Here is a 20,797-nt window from a genome sequence, read left to right on the forward strand (position 1 = left end):
CAGACCTTTCAGATATTTGACCCTAAACTCAGTATTCTCATCTGTCCCTTTTCCATATTTTCAGCACTTTTCCATCCAGCTGTCATTTTGTATTCTCCAACTGGTGGGACTGTGCAATCTGATTACACTTGCATATAGAAGGACCATCGTTGGCCACAGACCATCTGCTCAAACATTATGGTTTACAAGCCATTGGAGTCCTCCAAGTAAAGTAATGCACAGAGCATCTCACACCTTGTCACCACGGACAACTAACCCTAACCCTCAATAACATGTCATGCTCCATGAGAAGGTTTGCACCTCTGTAGCGCTTTCACCAATGCCCCCTTTACTTCCTTATTCCTTAGACTATAAATCATGGGGTTGAACATGGGAGTGACAACGCTATAGAACAAGGAGATCATTTTGTCGTGCTCTGCAGAGTGGCTTGAACCAGGCCTCATGTACATGAACATAGCAGTTCCATAAAACAGTGCCACCACAGCCACGTGGGACGCACATGTGGAGAAAGCCTTGCGCCTGCCTTCGGCAGAACGGATCTTCAAGATGGCTGCTAGGATGCGGACGTATGTGGTGAGTATGAAGGAGAAGGGGCACAGAAGAATGAGGACACCAACCACAAAGACAATGATTTCGTTGAGTCGAGTGTCAGCACAGACCAGTTTCAGCAGAGCCAATATGTCACAGTAGAAGTGGTCAATGACATTTGGGCCACAGTAAGGCATCTGTAGAGTCTGAACTGTGTGCACCATGGCAAGGAGGAAGCCACACATCCAAGATGACACCGCCAGCATGACACAGACTCTAGGGTTCATAATGAGTGTGTAGCGCAGAGGGTGACATATTGCTACAAACCGGTCGTAGGCCATCACAGCAAGGAGCACACATTCTGTGATGGCAAGGCCCAGGAAGAGGTAGATCTGAGCCCCACAGCCAGCAAATGAGATGGTCTTCTTTGGGCTCCAGAGATTGGACAGCATCTGAGGAACAGTACTGGTTGTGTACCAGATGTCCACAAAAGAGAGGTGGCTCAAGAAGAAATACATGGGTGTGTGGAGTTGAGAATCCAGCCAAATAAGCATCAAGAAAATCCCATTGCCAGCTAGTGTGATGCTGTAGACCACAGAGAAAATCCCAAAGAGAACAATGCGCATCTTTGGGCTGCTGGAAAGACCCAAGAGGATAAATTCTGTCACTTCGGTTTGATTCCTCATCTTTTCCTGACACTGCAGAGGAGGAAACAGGCACCATGTAAAATATAACAGCATACAGCAGGGGTCCCCAGCCCTTGCGGGCCTCAGGAAACATTTGGGAATCTAAGATGTCATTGTGGGCACTGCAAAATACAATTTCATCGAAGAAGAATTGGCCATGTTCAGACCCCCCACCCAAAACAGGCAAAAATATAAATAAATCCTGTGTCCAGAACGGAAACCTAAGGAAAACAGAAACAGAACTCCAACCTGCGGGGGTGGGTGGGGTGGGTCGAAATCCAAATAAATATGATCTAAACATGTTCTGGAGCATCACATCAATATACCGAATCATTGCTGTAGCATCAAAGAGATGCTACAGCAAATGCTGTCTACCAGAAATTTAATAAATGAACTCAGCATGGAGTAATAATGCCTCCCTCATATTCCACCAGGCAAATGTATGGTCTGCCTCTACTCCAGGCTATACATCAAGTTAAAAGAAGATATCTCACTTACTCTTCCCCTTCATGGATCACTGCCTTGCCGTGGCGAAGGGGCTTGAATAACTCAGAGAAGCTATGAGCTATGCCGTGCAGGGCACCCAAGATGGACAGGTCATAGTGGAGAGTTTTGACCAAACGTGATCCACCTGGAGCAGGAACTGGCAAGCCACTCCAGTATTCCTGCCAAGAAAACTCCTTGGACAAAGACAACAGGCATATAAAAGTTATGACGCTGGAAGATGAGCCCCTCAGGTCGGAAGGTGTCCAACATGCTACTGAGGAAGAGCGGAGGACAAGTATAAGTAGATTCAAAGCTGATGAAGCAGCTGGGCCAAAGATGAAAGGTCGCTCAGTTGCGGATATGCCTGGAAGTGAAAGGAAAGTCCAATGCTGTAAAGAAAAATATTGCATAGGAACCTGGAATGTAAGAACCATGAACCTGGGTAAGTTGGATGTGGTCAAAAATGAGATGGCAAGGATAAATATTGACATCCTGGGCATCAGTGAACTAAAATGGATGGGAATGGGCGAATTCAGTTCGGATGACCATCATATCTACTACTGTGGGCAAGAATCCCGTAAAAGAAATGGAGTGGCCCTCATAGTCAACAAAAGAGTGGCGAAAGCTGTACTGGGATGCAATCTCAAAAATGATAGAATGATCTCGATACGAATCTAAGGCAGACCTTTTAACATCACAGTAATTCAACTTTATGCACCAACTAGTGGGGCTGAAGAAACTAAAATTGACCAATTCTATGAAGACTTACAACACCTTCTAGAAATGACACCAAAGAAGGATGTTCCTCTCATTATAGGGGATTGGAATGCTAAAGTAGGGAATCAAGAGATAAAAGGAACAACTGGCAAGTTTGGCCTTGGAGATCAAAACGAAGCAGGGCAAAGGCTAATAGAGTTCTGTCAAGAGAACAAGCTGGTCATCATAAACACGCTTTTCCAAACAACACAAGAGACGACTCTACACATGGACATCACCAGATGGGCAGCATCGAAATCAGATTGATTATATTCTCTGCAGCCAAAGATGGAGAAGCTCTATACAGTCAGCAAAAGCAAGACCTGGAGCTGACTGTGGCTCAGATCATCAGCTTCTTATAGTGAAATTCAAGCTTAAACTGAAGAAAGTAGGAAAAACCACTGGGCTGGTAAGATACAATCTAAATCAAATCCCTTATGAATACACAGTGGAAGTGAGGAACAGGTTTAAGGATTTAGATTTGCTGGACAGAGTGCCTGAAGAACTATGGATGGAGGATCGCAACATTATACAGGAGGCAGCAACGAAAACCATCCCAATGAAAAGGAAATGCAAGAAAGCAAAGTAGCTGTCCAACGAGGCCTTACAAATAGCAGGGGAGAGAAGGCAAGCAAAATGCGAGGGAGATAGTGAAAGATACAGGAGATTGAATGCAGATTTCCAAAAAATAGCAAGGAGAGACAAGAAGGCCTTCTTAAACGAGAAATGCAAAGAAATAAAGGAAAACAACAGAATGGGAAGAACCAGAGATCTGTTCAAGAAAATTCAAGATATGAAAGGAACATTTTGTACAAAGATTACCATTATAAAGGACAAAAGTGGTAAGGACCTAAGAGAAGCAGAAGACATAAAGAAGAGGTGGTAAGAATACACAGAGGAATTATACCAGAAAGATATGGATGTCTCGTACACCCCAGGTAGTGTGGTTGCTGACCTTGAGCCAGACATCCTGGAGAGTGAAGTCAAATGGGCCTTAGCAAGCACTGCAAATAACAAGGCCAGTGGAAGTGATGGTATTCCAGCTGAACTATTTAAAATTATAAAAGATGATGCTGTTGAGGTGCTACACTCAATATGCCAGCAAGTTTGGAAAACTCAGCAGTGGCCAGAGGACTGGAGAAGATCAGTCTACATCCCAATTCCAAAGAAGGGCAGTGCCAAAGAATGCTCCAACTACCCCACAATTGCACTCATTTCACACGCTAGCAAGGTTATGCTTAAAATTCTACAAAGAAGGCTCAAGCAGTATGTGGACCGAGAACTCCCAGAAGTGCAAGCTGGATTTAGAAGAGGCAGAGGAACCAGAGACCAAATTGCAAACATGCACTGGATTATGGAGAAAGCTAGAAAGTTCCAGAAAGACATCTACTTCTGCTTCATTAACTATGCAAAAGCCTTTGACTGTGTCAACCACAGCAAACTATGGCAAGTTCTTAAAGAAATGGGAGTGCCTGATCGCCTCATCTGGCTCCTGAGAAATTTCTATGTGGGACAAGAAGCTACAGTTAGAACTGGATATGGAACAACTGATTGGTTCAAAATTGGGAAAGGAGTACGACAAGGCTGTATTTTGTCTCCCTGCTTATTTAACTTATATGCAGAATTCATCATGCGAAAGGCTGGGCTGGATGAATCCCTAGCCAGAATTAAGATTGCCGGAAGAAATATCAACAAGCTCAGATATGCAGATGACACAACCTTGATGGCAGAAAGTGAGGAGGAATTAAAGAACCTTTTAATGAGGGTGAAAGAGGAGAGTGCAAAATATGGTCTGAAGCTCAACATCAAAAAAACGAAGATCATGGCCACTGGTCCCATCACCTCCTGGCAAATAGAAGGGGAAGAAATGGAGGCAGTGAGAGATTTTACTTTCTTGGGCTCCATGATCACTGCAGATGGTGACAGCAGCTACGAAATTAAAAGACGCCTGCTTCTTGGGAGAAAAGCAATGGCAAACCTAGACAGCATCATAAAAAGCAGAGACATCACCTTGCCAACAAAGGTCCATATAGTTAAACCCCTATAGTTAAAGTTTTCCCAGTAGTGATGTATGAAAGTGAGAGCTGGACCATAAAGAAGGCTGATCGCCGAAGAATTGATGCTTTTGAATTATGGTGCTGAAGGAGACTCTTGAGAGTCCCATGGACAGCAAGAAGATCAGACCTCTCCATTCTTAAGGAAATCAGCCCTGAGTGCTCACTGGAATGACAGATTGTGAAGCTGAGGCTCCAAGACTTTGGCCACCTCATGAGAAGAGAAGACTCCCTGGAAAAGACCCTGATGTTGGGAAAGATGGAGGGCACAAGGAGAAGGGGACGACAGAGGACGAGATGGTTGGATAGTGTTCTCGAAGCTACCAGCATGAATTTGATCAAACTGTGGGAGGCAGTGGAAGACAGGAGTGCCTGGCGTGCTCTAGTCCATGGGGTCACGAAGAGTCGGACACGACTAAATGACTAAACAACAACAACACTTACTCTTTTACAGACAGGAGGTGAGGTCTGTTTTAAGGCATATTGGTAGAGACATACAATAAAATTGACATAATCCAGAATTGTCTCTGGACAGAGGAGTTGTAGCTGAAACCAAATGGGAGCTGCAGAAGAATAAGATTCTGAGACTGTGTTAAAGTAACACTCACAAATTAGCAGCTGAGCTAAAATTGCTTAAGGCACTATCATTATACTGGAAAAGTAAAACGCATACCGACTTGAATGAATGAGAAACAGCAATCCACTAGACTATCTAGTTCAAACAGCTACATCCTATTCTTGATTAGGTCGGTTTTGTAGAAGACCTTGGATGGGAAACTGAAAGCCATTGGTCTCAAGCCACCCGGAGGCTACAGTAAGTTTTATGGAGAATGCAGCACACAGAAAGAGGTGTTTTCAGTTATTGACATTTTTTAAATGAAAGGTAAACTTTGGCTTTCTCATTACGTACCCAGATTACAGAGGCTTGAAAGAAATTGCCAAGTTGTTTCCCCTTCTTGGATTTGTTCTATTGATGGCATCCATCAAGACCATAGAGCGCCTCTGCCTCGAAATTACTCTGGCAATTATGAACCTAGAAAAGCATGTCAGCAGTGACTCCTAAAACAGTACTGTATGTTTACATTTCCTTCTGGGCCATCCAAATGGGGACTAGGAACAAATTAACAAATTAATCCACAGGGGCAGGAAGAAGAACATGACTAGATTGCGTCTACAGAGGGCTTTGCCAACATTTCTGAGGGATTTCTTGTTCCTGATTTTTGATGTAAACATCCTACTGCTTTAAAGAAGCCTCAGAGATCCCATTCCAAACTAAATTTCTGATAAAACTTTCGAATTCCCTGGGCATTGTGTAATAGACTTTAGTCTAATCTAAACCAACATTTGGACCAAATGTGGTGGTAGCTGGTTGCCATCTGAGAAGTTAAGGAGTATTTGTTGTTGTTTAGTCGTCTTAGTGGTGTTAGACTCTCCGTGACCCCATGAACCCGAGCATACCTTGGAAACTCTCACTTTCTTCTCAGAGCTTCTCCTTTTTTATGTCCATGGAGTTTTCTTGGCAAAATACTGGAGTGGTTTGCCAGTTCCTTCTCCAGGAGGGTCACATTTCGTCTAAACTCTTGGCTATGACCTGTCTGTCTTGGGTGGCCCTGCACGGCATGGCTCATAGCTTCCTGGGGTTATTCAAGCCCCTTCACCATGACAAGGCAGTGATCCATGAAGGGGTAAGGAGTATTAGAGACTCTTTAAAGCTTAAACCATCAGCATATCATGTGGGAAAATTGTGCCTGGATTGTACCAATGGAGGCTACCAAGAGGAAGTTGTGTAACAGGCAAAATCAGGTAGCTACCATGTCATCGTGAAGGTTGTGTTATTCTTTTACTAATAACTTTCAGAATCCAGGAAGTCCGTAAACGTAAGATAATCTGTATTAACTATTTACAGAATAAAGAGTCTCTGTTCAAGGAAGCCATAGCGTCTCTGTTGCTGAAACATTCCTCTACCCAGAGACCCCTTCCAGCCTCATTTTGTTCACTTAAGCAAAAACCACATAAAGTGAAAGTGTGCTCACATCTTTCCCTCCCACAAAAGAAAGGAGCATATCAACCAACAGTTCTCTATTAGCCTAAGGGTTGGCTCCCTCAGCTTTGTAGATCTACAAAGTATAGTTGTGATTTGAGGACCCGATCCCCGCTTGGGGAATGAAGACACGTGGACACAGTATATTAGGTTAATGGGCAAGAAAAAGGCCAGAACTTTATTGATTACAGCATGTGAGAAGGTATTGGCTTAGGCATTGGACCACAGAAAATTTGACTCCACCCACTCGGAGAGGGGTGAGTCTGATGAGGGGTTAACCACCAGTAGGGGGAGCCTGTTGATGCAAATACAACTATAAACTCTCCCCTGGTGTCACCGAGGGTCGTGCCATGGCCCCCCGCCACATAGGGCATCGGACAAGATCCACGACCACCGGATTCCTTTAACGGAATACCCATAAGTGAAGGGGTAGGCGATGGCCACACCTTGCCCTCCCAAGCACCAACAACACATTCCAATGCCTAACCGCCAAATACCAAGAAAGTTGTGACACTTGCTATGAGGTAGGCGGAAAACACCAAGAGGCCGGTGCCAATTTGCCAGTTGGAAAAAACTCCTACCAGCCCCCCTGGGCAACCAGGGCGACCAACCATGGGTCCATAGCAAGGCCAAGCAGCTACTCCCTACAGGGAGTGGTGGGTGGGTGACTCGCTGGTAGATCGGGAGCGAATGGTGGGGGAAGCTGGCGCGGCCGCTTTTGAGGGGCTAAACCATGCTCCCGCAGTGTCACCTGATTGGGTGCCCAACTGGGAGGCATGGCGCACCAGCGATGATGACAGGGCAGGGGGCAGGACGCGCCCTGCGTGACTCGGGAATCGTCTCCCGCTCACAATCCCTCCCTTCCGGAAGGAGGAGAGGCTTTAGTATTTCCGCTTCTTTTCTCTGAAAATCTGGACACAAAGGTTGTTGAGCTTTTTTGTGTGGAAACTCAACAAAAAAAATTGAGTTTTTGAGCTTTTAAAAAATTTAAAATCGCAAAAATCTGCACTACCAACATGGGCTGCCATACATCCAGATTTTCCAGGACATTTAAGTGATTTCCACCCGGAAGCTTCTTAAGGGACTGAATACCGGCTATGTCTGGAAAATATAGCACCCCTAACCAACTCTGGTTTTGCCCCTGTTTAGGAATCAGTTGAATATCGTCTGTTTCTCCTACACGTTTGTCCTTCTTCAGCCATTGCCTCATAATATTGAGAAACTATTTGCGTGGACAGGCGGAGTCCCCAGATCCCGCGCAGTCCCCCCATCATGTGGAATAACAACTCAAGACAACGTGCTATGGGATTAAATTGGCCACAACTTTATTAAATTTCAAATGTGGGTAGACCTTGGCTCAGGCATTGGGCGTTCTCCCTCCCCAGTCCCCAGCTGGGGACCTAGGGAGCATCAGGGTTATCCAGTGTGTGTGTGGGGGGGGGGATGGGCCGGCTCTGGAGAACATATGTTCAAGCAGAGATAGCCGCCCCCGTTACGCCGCCGCCGCCACAGGGGAGAGCAATGACGACCTTTCGGCATACGGTCAAAGCCTCCCTTCAGAAAACCCCTTTAACGGGGAACCCTGGTATCGCCGCCGCAAAGAGGAAGATGGACTAAAGGATTCCACCCAAGGCCTGATACCGCCAAAGTTGTGACGTTTTGCTACGGGAAAGGCAAAACCTGCCAATGCAGGGAAATTCCTTTCCGGCCCTTTAACAGCGACCTTAACGTAGCAGCGCCCGCATACCTGTGAAGAAAAGTTAACCTGCAAAACCTGTGAAGAAAAGTTAACCTGCAAAATAAGACATTAACTGAGGGTGGGTAGGGTGGGAGAAGTTCTGGAGCCAAGTGCGGATTCCCAGGTAAGATCCTCCCTCTATTGTGTGGGCAGGTAGTCCCTCCCCTACCTGGCCTGGTCTCCTTGGCAACGCTTCCCCCAGGTGGGATTGGACAACTGACTGAGGTAGGCGGAGACCTCCAGGTATCCCACCTGAGGGAAGGCAAAGCCAAGCCTATGCTGATGGAGCCGCTCCAGATCTAGGGGCTGCACGCATCCACGCAAAGGGCACCCCCCGTTTTAAGCGGGGAGCAGTCATTCTTGAGTGACTGCAGCCCATTTCACCCACACTTCCCCATTTTATATATGTACACTAACACTCGGTTGCAGAGATTTACGGTCAAGCGAGTCTCTATCATAATTGAATTTATGTCTGCCTTTCTCTTTCCTTTTCCATGAAGAGGCTGACAAGGACGGAAGCAGGCCTTTTATATTCCTGCGGAGCGGACCCAAGCAAAGGCTACTGGCTGAATTGGACCCACCCTCTAGGAATGGCCCGCCCCTCAGCCTGCCTGTGATTGGCCAAATTGTAGGCAGGTTTGAATCCACAAATTGGACTTGCCAGCCTCCCTTGCAGCCTCCCCTGGCAGGGCCACCCTGGGGGTGGGGGAGCAGAGCGCAAAGAGTCTTGATTTTTGTGTGTGTCCTGTTAGGATTCTTTTCCTGTGCTTGCAGTCATGGGATTGTTTTTAGCACATGACAGTGTATGTTTTCATTCCACATTGTGGGCAGTGACGGAGACAGAATGTTTGTATTACTGTATTTCCCTGATGTAGGACTTTTTGTCCTGTATTCTTTCTCTTTGCTGTTTGAAGCTGAAGAGGAAAGAGCTGAGTTGCTGTGCTCCAAGTGTGCATATGTAAATAAACGTAGTTTAGCCAAAAAAGCTGCTCTACTGAGTCTGTCACGCTGACTGCCCATACTCTGCTGTTCCTGAAGTGTGCTGATGTCTCTGAGGCATCAGTAGCTGTGATGTTCGGGCTGGAGAAAGACTTTGAGTCTTTCAAACGACCGACTAGAAGGGAGATAACATGCCAACTGGGCATGTGTCTCTGCCAGGTTCCTACTCGCATGTAGGATGCTCCTGACAATTGGTTATGGGCCCAGTACGCTTCCGCTGCGCCAGTTCCAGGAGACTCCAACCAGGACAAAAACAGCTCCCGGACCTTTCTGCTGGCACTGAGCCTGCTGTCCTCTGTGGTCCCGATCCTCTGGGCCCATAACCAAATGTTGGATGCCTCCTCGTGTGTAGGACCTCCTGACATGTCCATGTCTAATTTTGCCCCTTTCTAAAAATTGTTTATTGGCGTGTGTTTTTCTTTTTGTAAATCTACCATGAAATAAAATCAGGATTAAATGGTTTTCTCAGGATGGCGGAGGGTGTGTGTGCTGTGTCCTGTTGGTGCGGTGGTGGTGGAAATGCTCTGCAGGAAGGGGACAAAATGGGGGGGGGGTCAAGGATGGTCAGTTGGTAGGAAGTGAGAAATGTCTCTATTTTCGTCAGAGGAATGTTGAAGGGCATGCCATGACTGACAGGGCGTGGGAGGATATTGAAAGAAATCCCTCCCCAGGATCCTCAGCACCAATCTCCCCCCCCCCCCAATCAGGCAACAATCATCCAAGGTCACTGTTGCCTTCCCCAGGGTTTACCCCAACATCCGCCCAGTGTTGTCCTGTCTTTGGCCAGCCCATGTTGCTACAAAAGTTCCATGGGCCCCTGAATGTGTATGCACCCAGTTTATCTTGGCTTTTGATGGAGAAAGGGGTTGGCATGTTAAGGCTAATTGCAAATGTATTGAAAAGGAGCAGATTATATAATGCAGCAAGAAAGGGGGGGAATTGAAGGACAAGGGAGGAAGGGTGGGAAGTCAACTTATAAAAATTCATTTAAATTTGTATTAAATTTGAAGTTACATTGTTAAAAATAAATAATTGAAACTCAATAAAAATTAATTGGCAAAAGAAGAAAAAGGAGCAGATTGAGTAAGAATTAAGGTTGTGTTTTTGTATTTGTGTTTTTATTATTGGGATCACGTTGAGACAAAGGGTGTGAATCATAGAATCGTAGAGTTGGAAGGGACCCAAGGTGGTGTGGTGTAGTGGTTAAGAGCGGTGGACTCGTAATCTGGTGAACCGGGTTCGCGTCTCCACTCCTCCACATGCAGCTGCTGGGTGACCTTGGGCCAGTCATACTTCTCTGAAGTCTCTCAGCCTCACTCACCTCACAGAGTGTTTGTTGTTGGGGAGGAAGGGAAAGGAGAATGTTAGCTGCTTTGAGACTCCTTAGGGTAGTGATAAAGCGGGGTATCAAATCCAAACTCTTCTTCTTCATCATCTAGTCCAACCCCCTGCAATGCAGGAATCTCAGCTAAAGCATCTGTTATGTACTGAGTTGAATAGGATCCAAAATGCAGCAGTCTGATTGGTCCTAGAACAATAGGATCCAAAATGCAGCAGTATGATTGGTTTGCAGGAGCCACCCAATCCAGCTCCAGGTGGATGTGAATCCACAACCTGATTGGCCTACAGGAGAATCCCGGAATTAACCAATCACGTGCAGCCCATTGTGTAAATAATGTATATAAAGCAGATATTGTGGGGGAACTTTGATTCCTCCTCACCACTATGAGCTGAATAAAGAGCATGAAATCCACTCTCGACTCCAAGTATATTTCAGCATCCAGGACAGATGGCCATCCAACCTCTGATTACAAACCTCCAAGGAAGGAGAGTCCACACCCTTCTGAAGGAGACCGTTCCACTGTTGAACAGCTCTTACCCTCAGGAAGTCTCCTTTCATGTTGCTTGAAGCCATTGGTTTGAGTCCTACCCTCCAGAGCAGGAAAAAACAAGCTTGCTCCCTCTTCCATGTGACAACCCTTGAAATATTTGAAGATGGCTATCCTATCTCCTCTCAGTCTCCTCTTTTCCAGGGTAAACATACCCAGCTGCTTCAAGTGCTCCTCGTAAGGCTTAATTTCCAGACCCTTGACCATCTTGGTTTCCCTCCTCTCCACACGTTCCAGCCTGTCAACATCCTTCTTAAATTGTGGTGCCCAGAATTGGACACGGTATTCCAAAAAACAAGAACAGATAATAAAAACAGCATTAAACATAATATGTTCTCTTAGAATAATTTATTATATTATAATATCTAGTTTTCCTACCGGAAACCCACTTTAAAACAATAACCCATGTTTCATTTAACTAGCTTTGGACTATTCTTCTAGAAACCCTGTGTTGAATAATCACTTGACCAAACCCAAAATCTTGCTCATTTCTTGCAGCAATAAAGATTGGAAGCTTTGACCAAATCATTTGTTAAAAGCTCAAGGAACAGAAGACTACAAGGAGAACCAACGCTGACCATCCCAAAATTTTCTGAGCTTGTTAAGTGTCCAGATGACATCATGGACCTCCTAACAGTGCAGCAATAAAATGGCTAGCACATTTGCAAAGCCACGCAAGGTCCAGTATGGTTTCAAATCAGATGGGGGACCGTGTGTTGAGATGCCTTCACTGCAGGGGTGGGGTGGATCCTGGGATCCCTTCCAAATCTACAATTCTGTGATACTCCTCCCTATATGATTACCTCCTTAATACTCAGAAAAACAATATTGCACTAGGGAACATACATATCGTGGGATTTGGTACTCAGTTCAAAAATACTTTAAAAGGGAGTTTGGGACAAGACCTCTGAGGAATTTTATAGCAAAAAGCTATTTCTGTTTCAAATAAACAGGTTCAATAAGGAATGGGTGTATATAGCATCTTCTACTTCATTTCCTGGAACATCCTGTGAGCTAAACTGACCTGATAAGAGCTGCATCTCAGATGATGTCTCTCACCCTGGAGTGGTGCCACCCTAGCATCACATGTCTGACATATCCAGGTAAACAACTTTCCTAGGACCAGTGCTTTTTTCCCTAAAAAAAATGTTTAGGGGTACTCTCATTGAAATAGGTAAAGGTAAAGGGACCCCTGACCATTAGGTCCAGTTGTGGCTGACTCTGGGGTTGTGGCGCTCATCTCACTTTATTGGCCGAGGGAGCCGGCATACAGCTTCCGGGTCATGTGGCCAGCATGACGAAGCCGCATCTGGCGAACCAGAACAGCGCACGGAAAAGCCGTTTACCTTCCCGCCGGAGCGGTACCTATTTATCTACTTGCACTTTGAGGTGCTTTCGAACTGCTAGGTTGGCAGGAGCAGGGACCGAGCAATGGGAGCTCACCCTGTCGCGGGATTCGAAGCGCCGACCTTCTGATCGGCAAGTCCTAGGCTCTGTGGTTTAACCCACAGCGCCACCCGTGTCCCACTCTCATTGAAATACTGCCCCTCAATGAGGCCAAACTTAGACTCACAAAATGTTTAGGGGTATATGTACCCCTGCGTCCCCCCAGAAAAAAAAACACACTGTCTAGGACCAAACACAGGCTGCCTGATTTCATGAAATGCAGACAGGAAGAGGAAGTGGGACCAAAGGACTCTTGCGAACCAGCCAACGCTGTCTCCACTTCCCCATCTCCAAATCCCTCCATAAGGCTGGGGGGCGGGTTATTAGGAGTGAATTGAAGTGGAGGAATGATGGGCAGGGAAAAGGCTGGGCACTTCCATCCCCCCCCCATTGCTTCTCCGCTTCTGATTGTCCCCTTGTGCAGAGGTTCTTTCCTTTTTTTCAAAGGGAATGGGCCAGGAAACTATTAAACACAAGCAATTTGCTGTTGGGCTGTTACTGCAAACCAGAAAGGCAAGAGGAAACATTTTGGTGGGATGCGATTTCCTTTTCTCTCTCGTTATTCTCTCTCTGCCTCTTTTGTCATTTAATACATCTCAAATATTACGTGTAAGCTTTATACATAAAGTATATCCCACAAAAATTACCGGTGACATGTTAGACTACGGCAGCAACAGGGAAAACTTAAGGATCAAAAATAGCAAGAACAGGAGATCAATGCAACACTGTGTTATATATGTTAGAATTTTGTATAAGAATGTCTAATTGTATGCATTTAAATAGTTTTAGACTAATAAACATTTGTCCCCATTTGACCTGCTTGGCAGGGGCTTGGACTTGATGGCCCTTGTGGTCTATTCCAACTCTATGATTCTATGACCTTTGCTCCAAGTTTCACGAAATGTTTCTGAACAGCTAATTCTAAAATTGATTCTATAATGGCTTTAGCTTTTTCCCACATTCAGGGTGGTCTCACATGCACTGTGACCCTAACATCATGAGCATTATAACTTCCACAGCAGAGTGATATAATCATTCTCTGCGTATGCTCATGCATTTCATGTGATACTGCAGAGTTTTGTTTATACTATTTTCTGTTCATGATATTTATATCCTGCTTACCAACAGGGTTGTTTTTCATCAACACAGTAGAGTTAATGCAGAGAGCTTTAGTAAAAAAAGTTGTCTATTCCTCTTTGTTGCATGCCATGCAACTATATACACAGTTACTGGAAAGCAAGTCCCACTGTGTCCAGTGAGACCCATTCATAAGTATCTGTGCATAACAGTGTATTTTAAAATCCCTGTCTTATACTTGGGGTTTGTCCATATCAGAGTTTACTGCACAAAAACATAGTTTGCATGACATTACCCTCAAACACTGCACATCTTGATGCTCTCCCTCTATAAATTTGAGTTTACCTGATGCAGGAATAATTTGCTAAATTTGGGGGAAACTGGGGAAAATGTGCTCCGCTTGGGACCACAGATTTTGTTTCGCTGTTTCGCTGTTTCCATGTGGGTGTATCAATGGTAATTTTAGATACTGCACTTTCCAAGCCAACTACTTCCTTCAGTGTTTTCATTTCTTTTCTGGCTGTGCTTATAACTTTCCCCAGTGTACTCCTGAATGGAGTGTACACTTAAAAAAATATTTTTGATGGTTTTGCTTTAATATATAATGTTAATGAACCACAGAAAACTAATAAATTGTGTTTGCCATTCTGCATCTGAAATAATAGCAATTTAAAAGGCACGGACGTGGGTGGCACTGTGGTGTAAACCACTGAGCCTTGGGCTTGCCGATTGGAAGGTCGACGGTTCGGATCACTGCGATGGGGTGAGCTCCCGTTGTTCGGTCCCAGCTCCTGCCAACCTAGCAGTTTGAAAGCACACCAGTGCATGTAGATAAATAGGTACCGCTCCGGCAGGAAAGTAAACGCCGTTTCCATGCGCTGCTCTGGTTTCACCAGAAACGGCTTAGTCATGCTGGCCACATGACCCGGAAAAACTGTCGGCGGACAAACGTCGGCTCCCTCGGCCAGTAAAGCGAGATAAGCGCCACAACCCCAGAGTCGTTCGTGACTGGACTTAACTGTCAGGGGTCCTTTACCTTTAGCTTTTAAAAAGGTCTAAGTCATAAGCTGATTTGCAACAGGTTTAAGGCAGACACAAGAGCACATTTCTTTACAAAATAGATAATTGACTTAATTTACTGCCATGGGATGTGGTGATGACGGCAGCTGATGTAGACAACATTAAACCAGCTTTCACCAAACTGGAGTGCTCCAAATGTTGCTGGACTCCAACTCTCATCAGCCCTGACCGTTACCCATGCTAGTTGGGGCTACGGAGTTTGTAATCCAAAACATCTGAAGGGCACCAAGTTGGGTAAGACTGCTTTTAAGCAAATAGACAAATTCATGGTAGACAGTCCTATCAATATCTATGAGCCATTATACCTAAATGGACTTCTTCTATGGAAGCAGTGTTGGGAACAGACAGGGCTGGGCATCACTCTGCATTGCTTTTGAGAACCTGATAGTATCCGTCTTATGTTGGGAACAGAAAGTGAGGTCAGACACGTACATAGCCTAGTCCTTCAGAGCAGTTCTTATGATGGTATCAATAAAGTTGCCAAGAAAAGGTAGGTTCTTAAAAGGCTTCTACATTTGTCCTTCATGCTCTATAGTGAGAATATAACAATTATATTCTCAAAATAATGAATGTTTTAATTCCTCCCCGCCCCCAAAAGGGTTCAGTGTCTGAACAAAGCCTACACACATACCATTTTACATGTCAGACCTCTTTCTGTGTGATTGGGAAGCCTGCTTTTCCATCCAGCTCTGGATAACTATCAACCATGTCTACCTCTCTCATTCCAGAAATGAGAGCCAGGATGTGGGGCTGCATTGCTTTGAAGCCCAGTTCAAATTAATTTCCAGCATCACCTGCTCTTGAAAGCACAAGGTGTAAACAGTGATAACAGTGGATTATATTTTTGTCATTACAGGTGAACAAGCCAATCCTCCTTGGGTATTGCAACTTGTACTGCATCCTATACCTTGTGTATGTTTACAATAGAGTAAAAGATCTCTTACAGGTATGATCCCTCTTCATTAGATGATCTCCTCCGCATTTACATTATTACATGTGCTGGAAGAAGTGAAGAAGTGCCTGCTGGTGCCATCCCTGAACTAACATGTTCCACTTGCCCCATATGTTCAGAATGATGTATGCAAAGGGAAGCCTAAGTGTGTATCTTCCATGCAGTTGGGAACTCTGATAATGCAGCGCTCCAAATAGCATGGAGCTAATTCTACCCATGTAGGCTCCCTTCTGCAGACACTTCACCTGATGCATCAAGCTCCAAGACCAGACATACAGCATCTCACGCAGGGTTAAAGGTATGACTCTACCACCTCCTTAACATGTTCATGCACCCATGGGGGAGGGCTATTGTCTATTGATGATAAGTATGACCAATACTTTTCATTCCCTTCATTTAAATGCAAGCATCATGCTATTCTTTTTGTTCAGAAATGAGACTGTAAGGGCATCATGAGAAAACCTTGTCATTTTAAAATGTGATTAAGAAAACCCTAAAGGTAAAGATAAAGGGACTCCTGACCATTAGGTCTAATCATGACCGACTCTGGGGTTGCGGCACTCATCTTGCTTTACTGGCTGAGGGAGCCGGCGTACAGCTTCCGGGTCATGTGGCCAGCATGACTAAGCCACTTCCGGTGAACCAGAGAAGCGCACGAAAACGCCGTTTACCTTCTCGCTGGAGCGGTACCTATTTAGCTACTTGCACTTTGTGCTTTTGAACTGCTAGGTTGGCAGGAGCAGGGACCGAGCAACGGGAGCTCACCCCATCACAGGGATTCGAATTGCCGACCTTCTGATCGGCAAGTCCTAGGCTCTGTGGTTTAACCCACAGCTCCACTCGTGTCCCTTCAAGAAAAGCCTACCTAGATGCTTATTGCCATGGTGAGACTCTCCACAGGCCAGAAAGAAATTTGCCCTCTCCCAGTCATCAAGGATGCCACCACCCCGTACAAAGAAACATTGCTGGGGGGGGGGGAACTGTCCCAACTCTATTATCAAGGGGGAAAGATAATGGAAAATGTAGAGATAAATGATATTTTGTAAGTTAATTTAATCCAAACTAAGACAGAACAGGAGTTATCTCAGATATTAACCCATTTCATGTTTATAGGACTGAGAGTGAGTAACATTCTCCACTTCAGACACACAAGCCCAGGTGACAGGTTTCATCTCTTTCTTTTGTATAGGAAATGAGACTAGGAAGCTGCTATGAGGAACCAAACATTTGTGGCTGAATTCCTTCTGCTTGGTCTCTCTAAGAGCCTGAAGATCCGTCTTTTGTTGTTTGGGCTTTTTTCTGTGACCTACACCATCACTCTGGTGGGCAACTCAATGATACTGATGCTCATCTGGCTGGACCCCCGACTCCACACGCCCATGTACTTCTTCCTGAGCCACCTTGCCTTTGTGGACATCTGCTATACATCCAGCACAGTCCCCCAGATGTTGGTGAACCTCCAGAGCCCAAGACAAACCATCTCCTTGCCTGGCTGTGCCGTTCAGATGCACATTTTTCTGACCCTGGCTATTACTGAGTGCATCCTCCTGGCAGTGATGGCGTATGACAGGTATGTGGCAATATGCCACCCACTGCACTACACGTTCCTCATGAACAAGAGAGTATGCATGAAGCTAGCCGTGGCAACCTGGATGAGTGGCCTTTTATTGCCAGTGGCACACACAGTCCTCACCTGGCGGTTGCCATTCTGTGGTCCCAATCTGATTGATCACTTTTTCTGCGAAATGCCAGCATTGCTGAAGTTGGCCTGTGCCGATACCAAGATTGTTGAAAAGGTCACTTCGGTGGGATGCGTTTTCACCTTGCTTATCCCCATCTCCTTTATCTTGATGACTTACACCCGCATCCTGGCTTCCGTCTTGAAAATCCAATCTGGCCAAGGCCAGCACAAAGCATTCTCTACTTGTGTCTCTCACATATCAGTGGTGGTGCTTTTCTATGGCAGCGCCATATTTATGTACATGAGGCCAGAGTCTAGTCACTCCGCAGATTTGGACAAAATAGTCTCTCTCTTCTATAGCATATTCACCCCCATGTTCAATCCCATGATATACAGCCTGAGGAACAAAGACATGAAAGCGGCCTTGGTCAAAATTCTGTCACAGCACAAGCTTTGTTGATTGAGAAACTGATTCCAGAGTGGGCTACTTTCTTTAAGTTCATGCTGTTGTATGCTATTGTAACAAATATAAGTTGCTACAAAAGTAGATGTACTTTGCCATAATGTTATTTCTGCTACGGTTGTCAAGGAATTAAAGAAAATCTTGCACCAAGAGGTTTCATTATATCTCTCTGGACTGCACTGCAACATTAAAAATAATAATAATCAAGATTTTAGTGAATTTGTTTAAACCTAGCTAAAAGGGGGAATAATAATAATAATAATAATAATAATAATAATAATAATAAACAAAAAAAAAAACACATGTCACACCCTGGAAAGACAAAAGTACAAAGATACAACATAGCTTAAAAGGGATGGTAAAGTATTAACTCATACAAAAATTCCCTTTAGAAATCATAAAGATATATAAAAACAAAAGTATTATCCACCTGTGAGTTCCATCACTATTGGGAATAAAGGTTCTATAAAGTCTTAAATTTGTCAGATGTTAGCATATGCTGGTGACACTGAAGGACTGTGCACCTCAATATTCATTTAACAAATAAAATTATGCCATATTGGGGGGGGGGATTACTCAGTCACTGTTCATTAGATACTTTTAGTTTATGAGAAATCTTTTCAAGGAGGGCAATTTGCCAAAGCCTGCAGTACTAGCAATCCAAATTGTTAAGATCACAGGTCTTCCAGGATTTGGCAATGGAGTCCTGGGCTGTTGTTAAATGATGGGAGTTAAATTGTTTGCTTTTCAAATCCTCTTCTGCTTCCATATACAGATTCAAAAGAACCAGGTGGAAAAGTGGAGTCACAGTATGTTTAGTTATCAAAGTGATATCAGTGAACAACTTATTCCAAAATTTAGTCACCTTTGAGCAGCCCCACCACATGTGCTTATATGTACCAACTCTGCATCTGGCACATCAATTTTATTTTATTTTTACCATACTACTCTTTAATTGTCTTAGTAATGCCAGGATGTCTGTGTTATTAGTTTTTGGTTTTGTGAATAGTTAGCGAGACAGTGCACCTTTCACCTCTTTCTGACCTTATCATTTACGCACACCTTCTCCCAATCATAATGTACTGTATTTTTCGCTCTATAAGACGCACCAGACCACAAGACGCACCTAGTTTCTGGAGGAGGAAAACAAGAAAAAAATATTCTGAATCTCAGAAGCCAGAACAGCAAGAGGGATCGCTGTGCAGTGAAAGCAGTGATCCCTCTTGCTGTTCTGGCTTCTGGGATAGCTGCGCAGCCTGCATTCGCTCCATAAGACGCACACACATTTCCCCTTACTTTTTAGGAGGGAAAAGGTGTGTCTTATAGAGCAAAAAATACGGTATATGTGCCTGCAACTCAGGACAACACTTTCTGCTGTGACAGATCTGCAGCTTGGGTTTCCGGGATGACTCATCAATTAGCCTAAAGAATGGGATGGAAATATTCAACCTCTCCTGCCACATTTGTCAGAGTGAAACATCCATGTCTAATGCAACCTTCTCTTTGCAAAATCTTTTCAAGCACAGCACATACAAACATTACATTTTATGCATATTAAACATATCTTTAACACCCTACCTAAGACCTCATTCTCCTAGGAGGGACTTAGAAACACTTTACAGACTTTATTCTCTCTCAGGTAAGCCCACCATTTTTCACTCTTGGAAGAAATGTAGATTTAAGAGCCAGGGTCATTGCTGGCTTCCAGTTCCAAAAACTCCAAATAGTGTATCTCCCCAGCTGGAAGATTCGTGCAGCCTACTTTCTTTCATTAACACAAAGATTGCATGTTTTGCTACTGAGATGTTTTCAGTTCAATTAAACTCAGTGAGATATACTTCAGAGTGAACATGTTTAAGGGCAGTTTGTTACTGGTGAAAACTGAAATACAGTTGTAGAACCTTGTAGTAACAGAGCAATCCTATACGTGTCTATTCAGAGGTAAGGTATACTGAATTTAATGAGATTTACTCCCACAGCTGGATCCTCAGTCACTCAATTATTAAAATAATAGTATTGCTATAGATTGGGGGGACCCCCTAAACCCTAGAAATTAATAAATAGTAGGATTTTGATTATTTGGGGAGTGATGGAGGAAATATAAGCTGTAGGGGAATTCCTGGATTAGCCTATGCAAAATGACCTGGCCAAGCTAGGGCCATTAAGAAACAATTAAGGACCATTGGCAATGCAAGGGAATTGTCCTTCCCCTCCCTGTCCTTGTTAGGATATTTCCGTTCCACCTTAAAAGGGAGCAGGTTGTTGTGTCACAGCCTGCGTATTTCCTGTTCACAGGAAGTTTATGCTTTTGTATTTGCTTTCGTTTCTCTCTGTGTGTCTCGGACTTGCAGACAGGCAGTCATGTTTTTTCTTTGTTCTGACCAACGCTGAATAAAGTTGTAAATATGCTCTCCTGAGTGCATCTTTCGCTGTGCGAACTCTGCTGATAGAGCGTGCACCAGCTCTGGAATGTGGCAAGCTATTTCTGAAGCTCGTGTCACTAATTGACTGATACTGTATCTACGGGAGATCGATGGATCGTCCGGAATCGACGTGGGATCATGATGGACTTTGTCTCCCTGGCAGTATCCTAACAGTCCTAAGGTGTGAACAGAGACTGGGGGGGAGGGGTGTTGGAAGGTTGCCAAGATAACTGTGTGTTTGAGGTGACAGGAAAAGGGAGTCTGGTAGCAAGGGGTTCTGTCATGAAAAAGGAGGAAGAGAGACTGGGATCCATCTTGGGCAGGCTGGCTGAAGGCTGGCCTGAGAGAGATGCCTTTGACTCCAGGGCTTCACTGCTGTGAGGGAAAAGTCCCTCTTGAAATGACCATGCTGAAAGATCTGTACTCCCTCCATCCAGACCAAATGTGTAAATAGGTGAATAAACCATATTTTTTAAAGCTACGACAGTCTCCGCTGTG

The 20,797-nt window shown here is 44.6% G+C and overlaps 2 protein-coding genes across 3 annotated transcripts; one reads left to right on the plus strand and one right to left on the minus strand.

Moving 5' to 3' along the window:
• Positions 1-275: 275 nt before the first annotated feature.
• Positions 276-1,214, minus strand: LOC114588007 (olfactory receptor 2A12-like). Its single transcript, XM_028712922.2, has one exon. The coding sequence runs from the start codon at positions 1,212-1,214 to the stop codon at positions 276-278; it is 939 nt and encodes a 312-aa protein (XP_028568755.2).
• An 8,616-nt stretch (positions 1,215-9,830) lies between these two features.
• On the plus strand, positions 9,831-17,873 carry LOC114588008 (olfactory receptor 2A5-like). Of its 2 annotated transcripts, XM_077921310.1 has the most exons (2): positions 9,831-9,841; positions 16,949-17,873. In XM_077921310.1, the coding sequence occupies exons 1-2, from the start codon at positions 9,831-9,833 to the stop codon at positions 17,871-17,873; spliced, it is 936 nt and encodes a 311-aa protein (XP_077777436.1). The 2 variants fall into 2 exon arrangements, with proteins under 2 accessions (XP_077777436.1, XP_028568756.2); XM_028712923.2 differs by lacking the exon at positions 9,831-9,841 and having other exon boundaries at positions 16,927-17,873.
• Positions 17,874-20,797: the final 2,924 nt, after the last annotated feature.

Source organism: Podarcis muralis, chromosome 17 (genome assembly GCF_964188315.1).
Source record: "Podarcis muralis chromosome 17, rPodMur119.hap1.1, whole genome shotgun sequence".
Taxonomy (NCBI): domain Eukaryota; kingdom Metazoa; phylum Chordata; class Lepidosauria; order Squamata; family Lacertidae; genus Podarcis; species Podarcis muralis.

What these genes read in the sequence shown, in the direction of transcription:
- LOC114588007 (XM_028712922.2), bottom strand. Translation starts at nt 1,214, where the DNA reads ATGAGGAATCAAACCGAAGTGACAGAATTTATCCTCTTGGGTCTTTCC.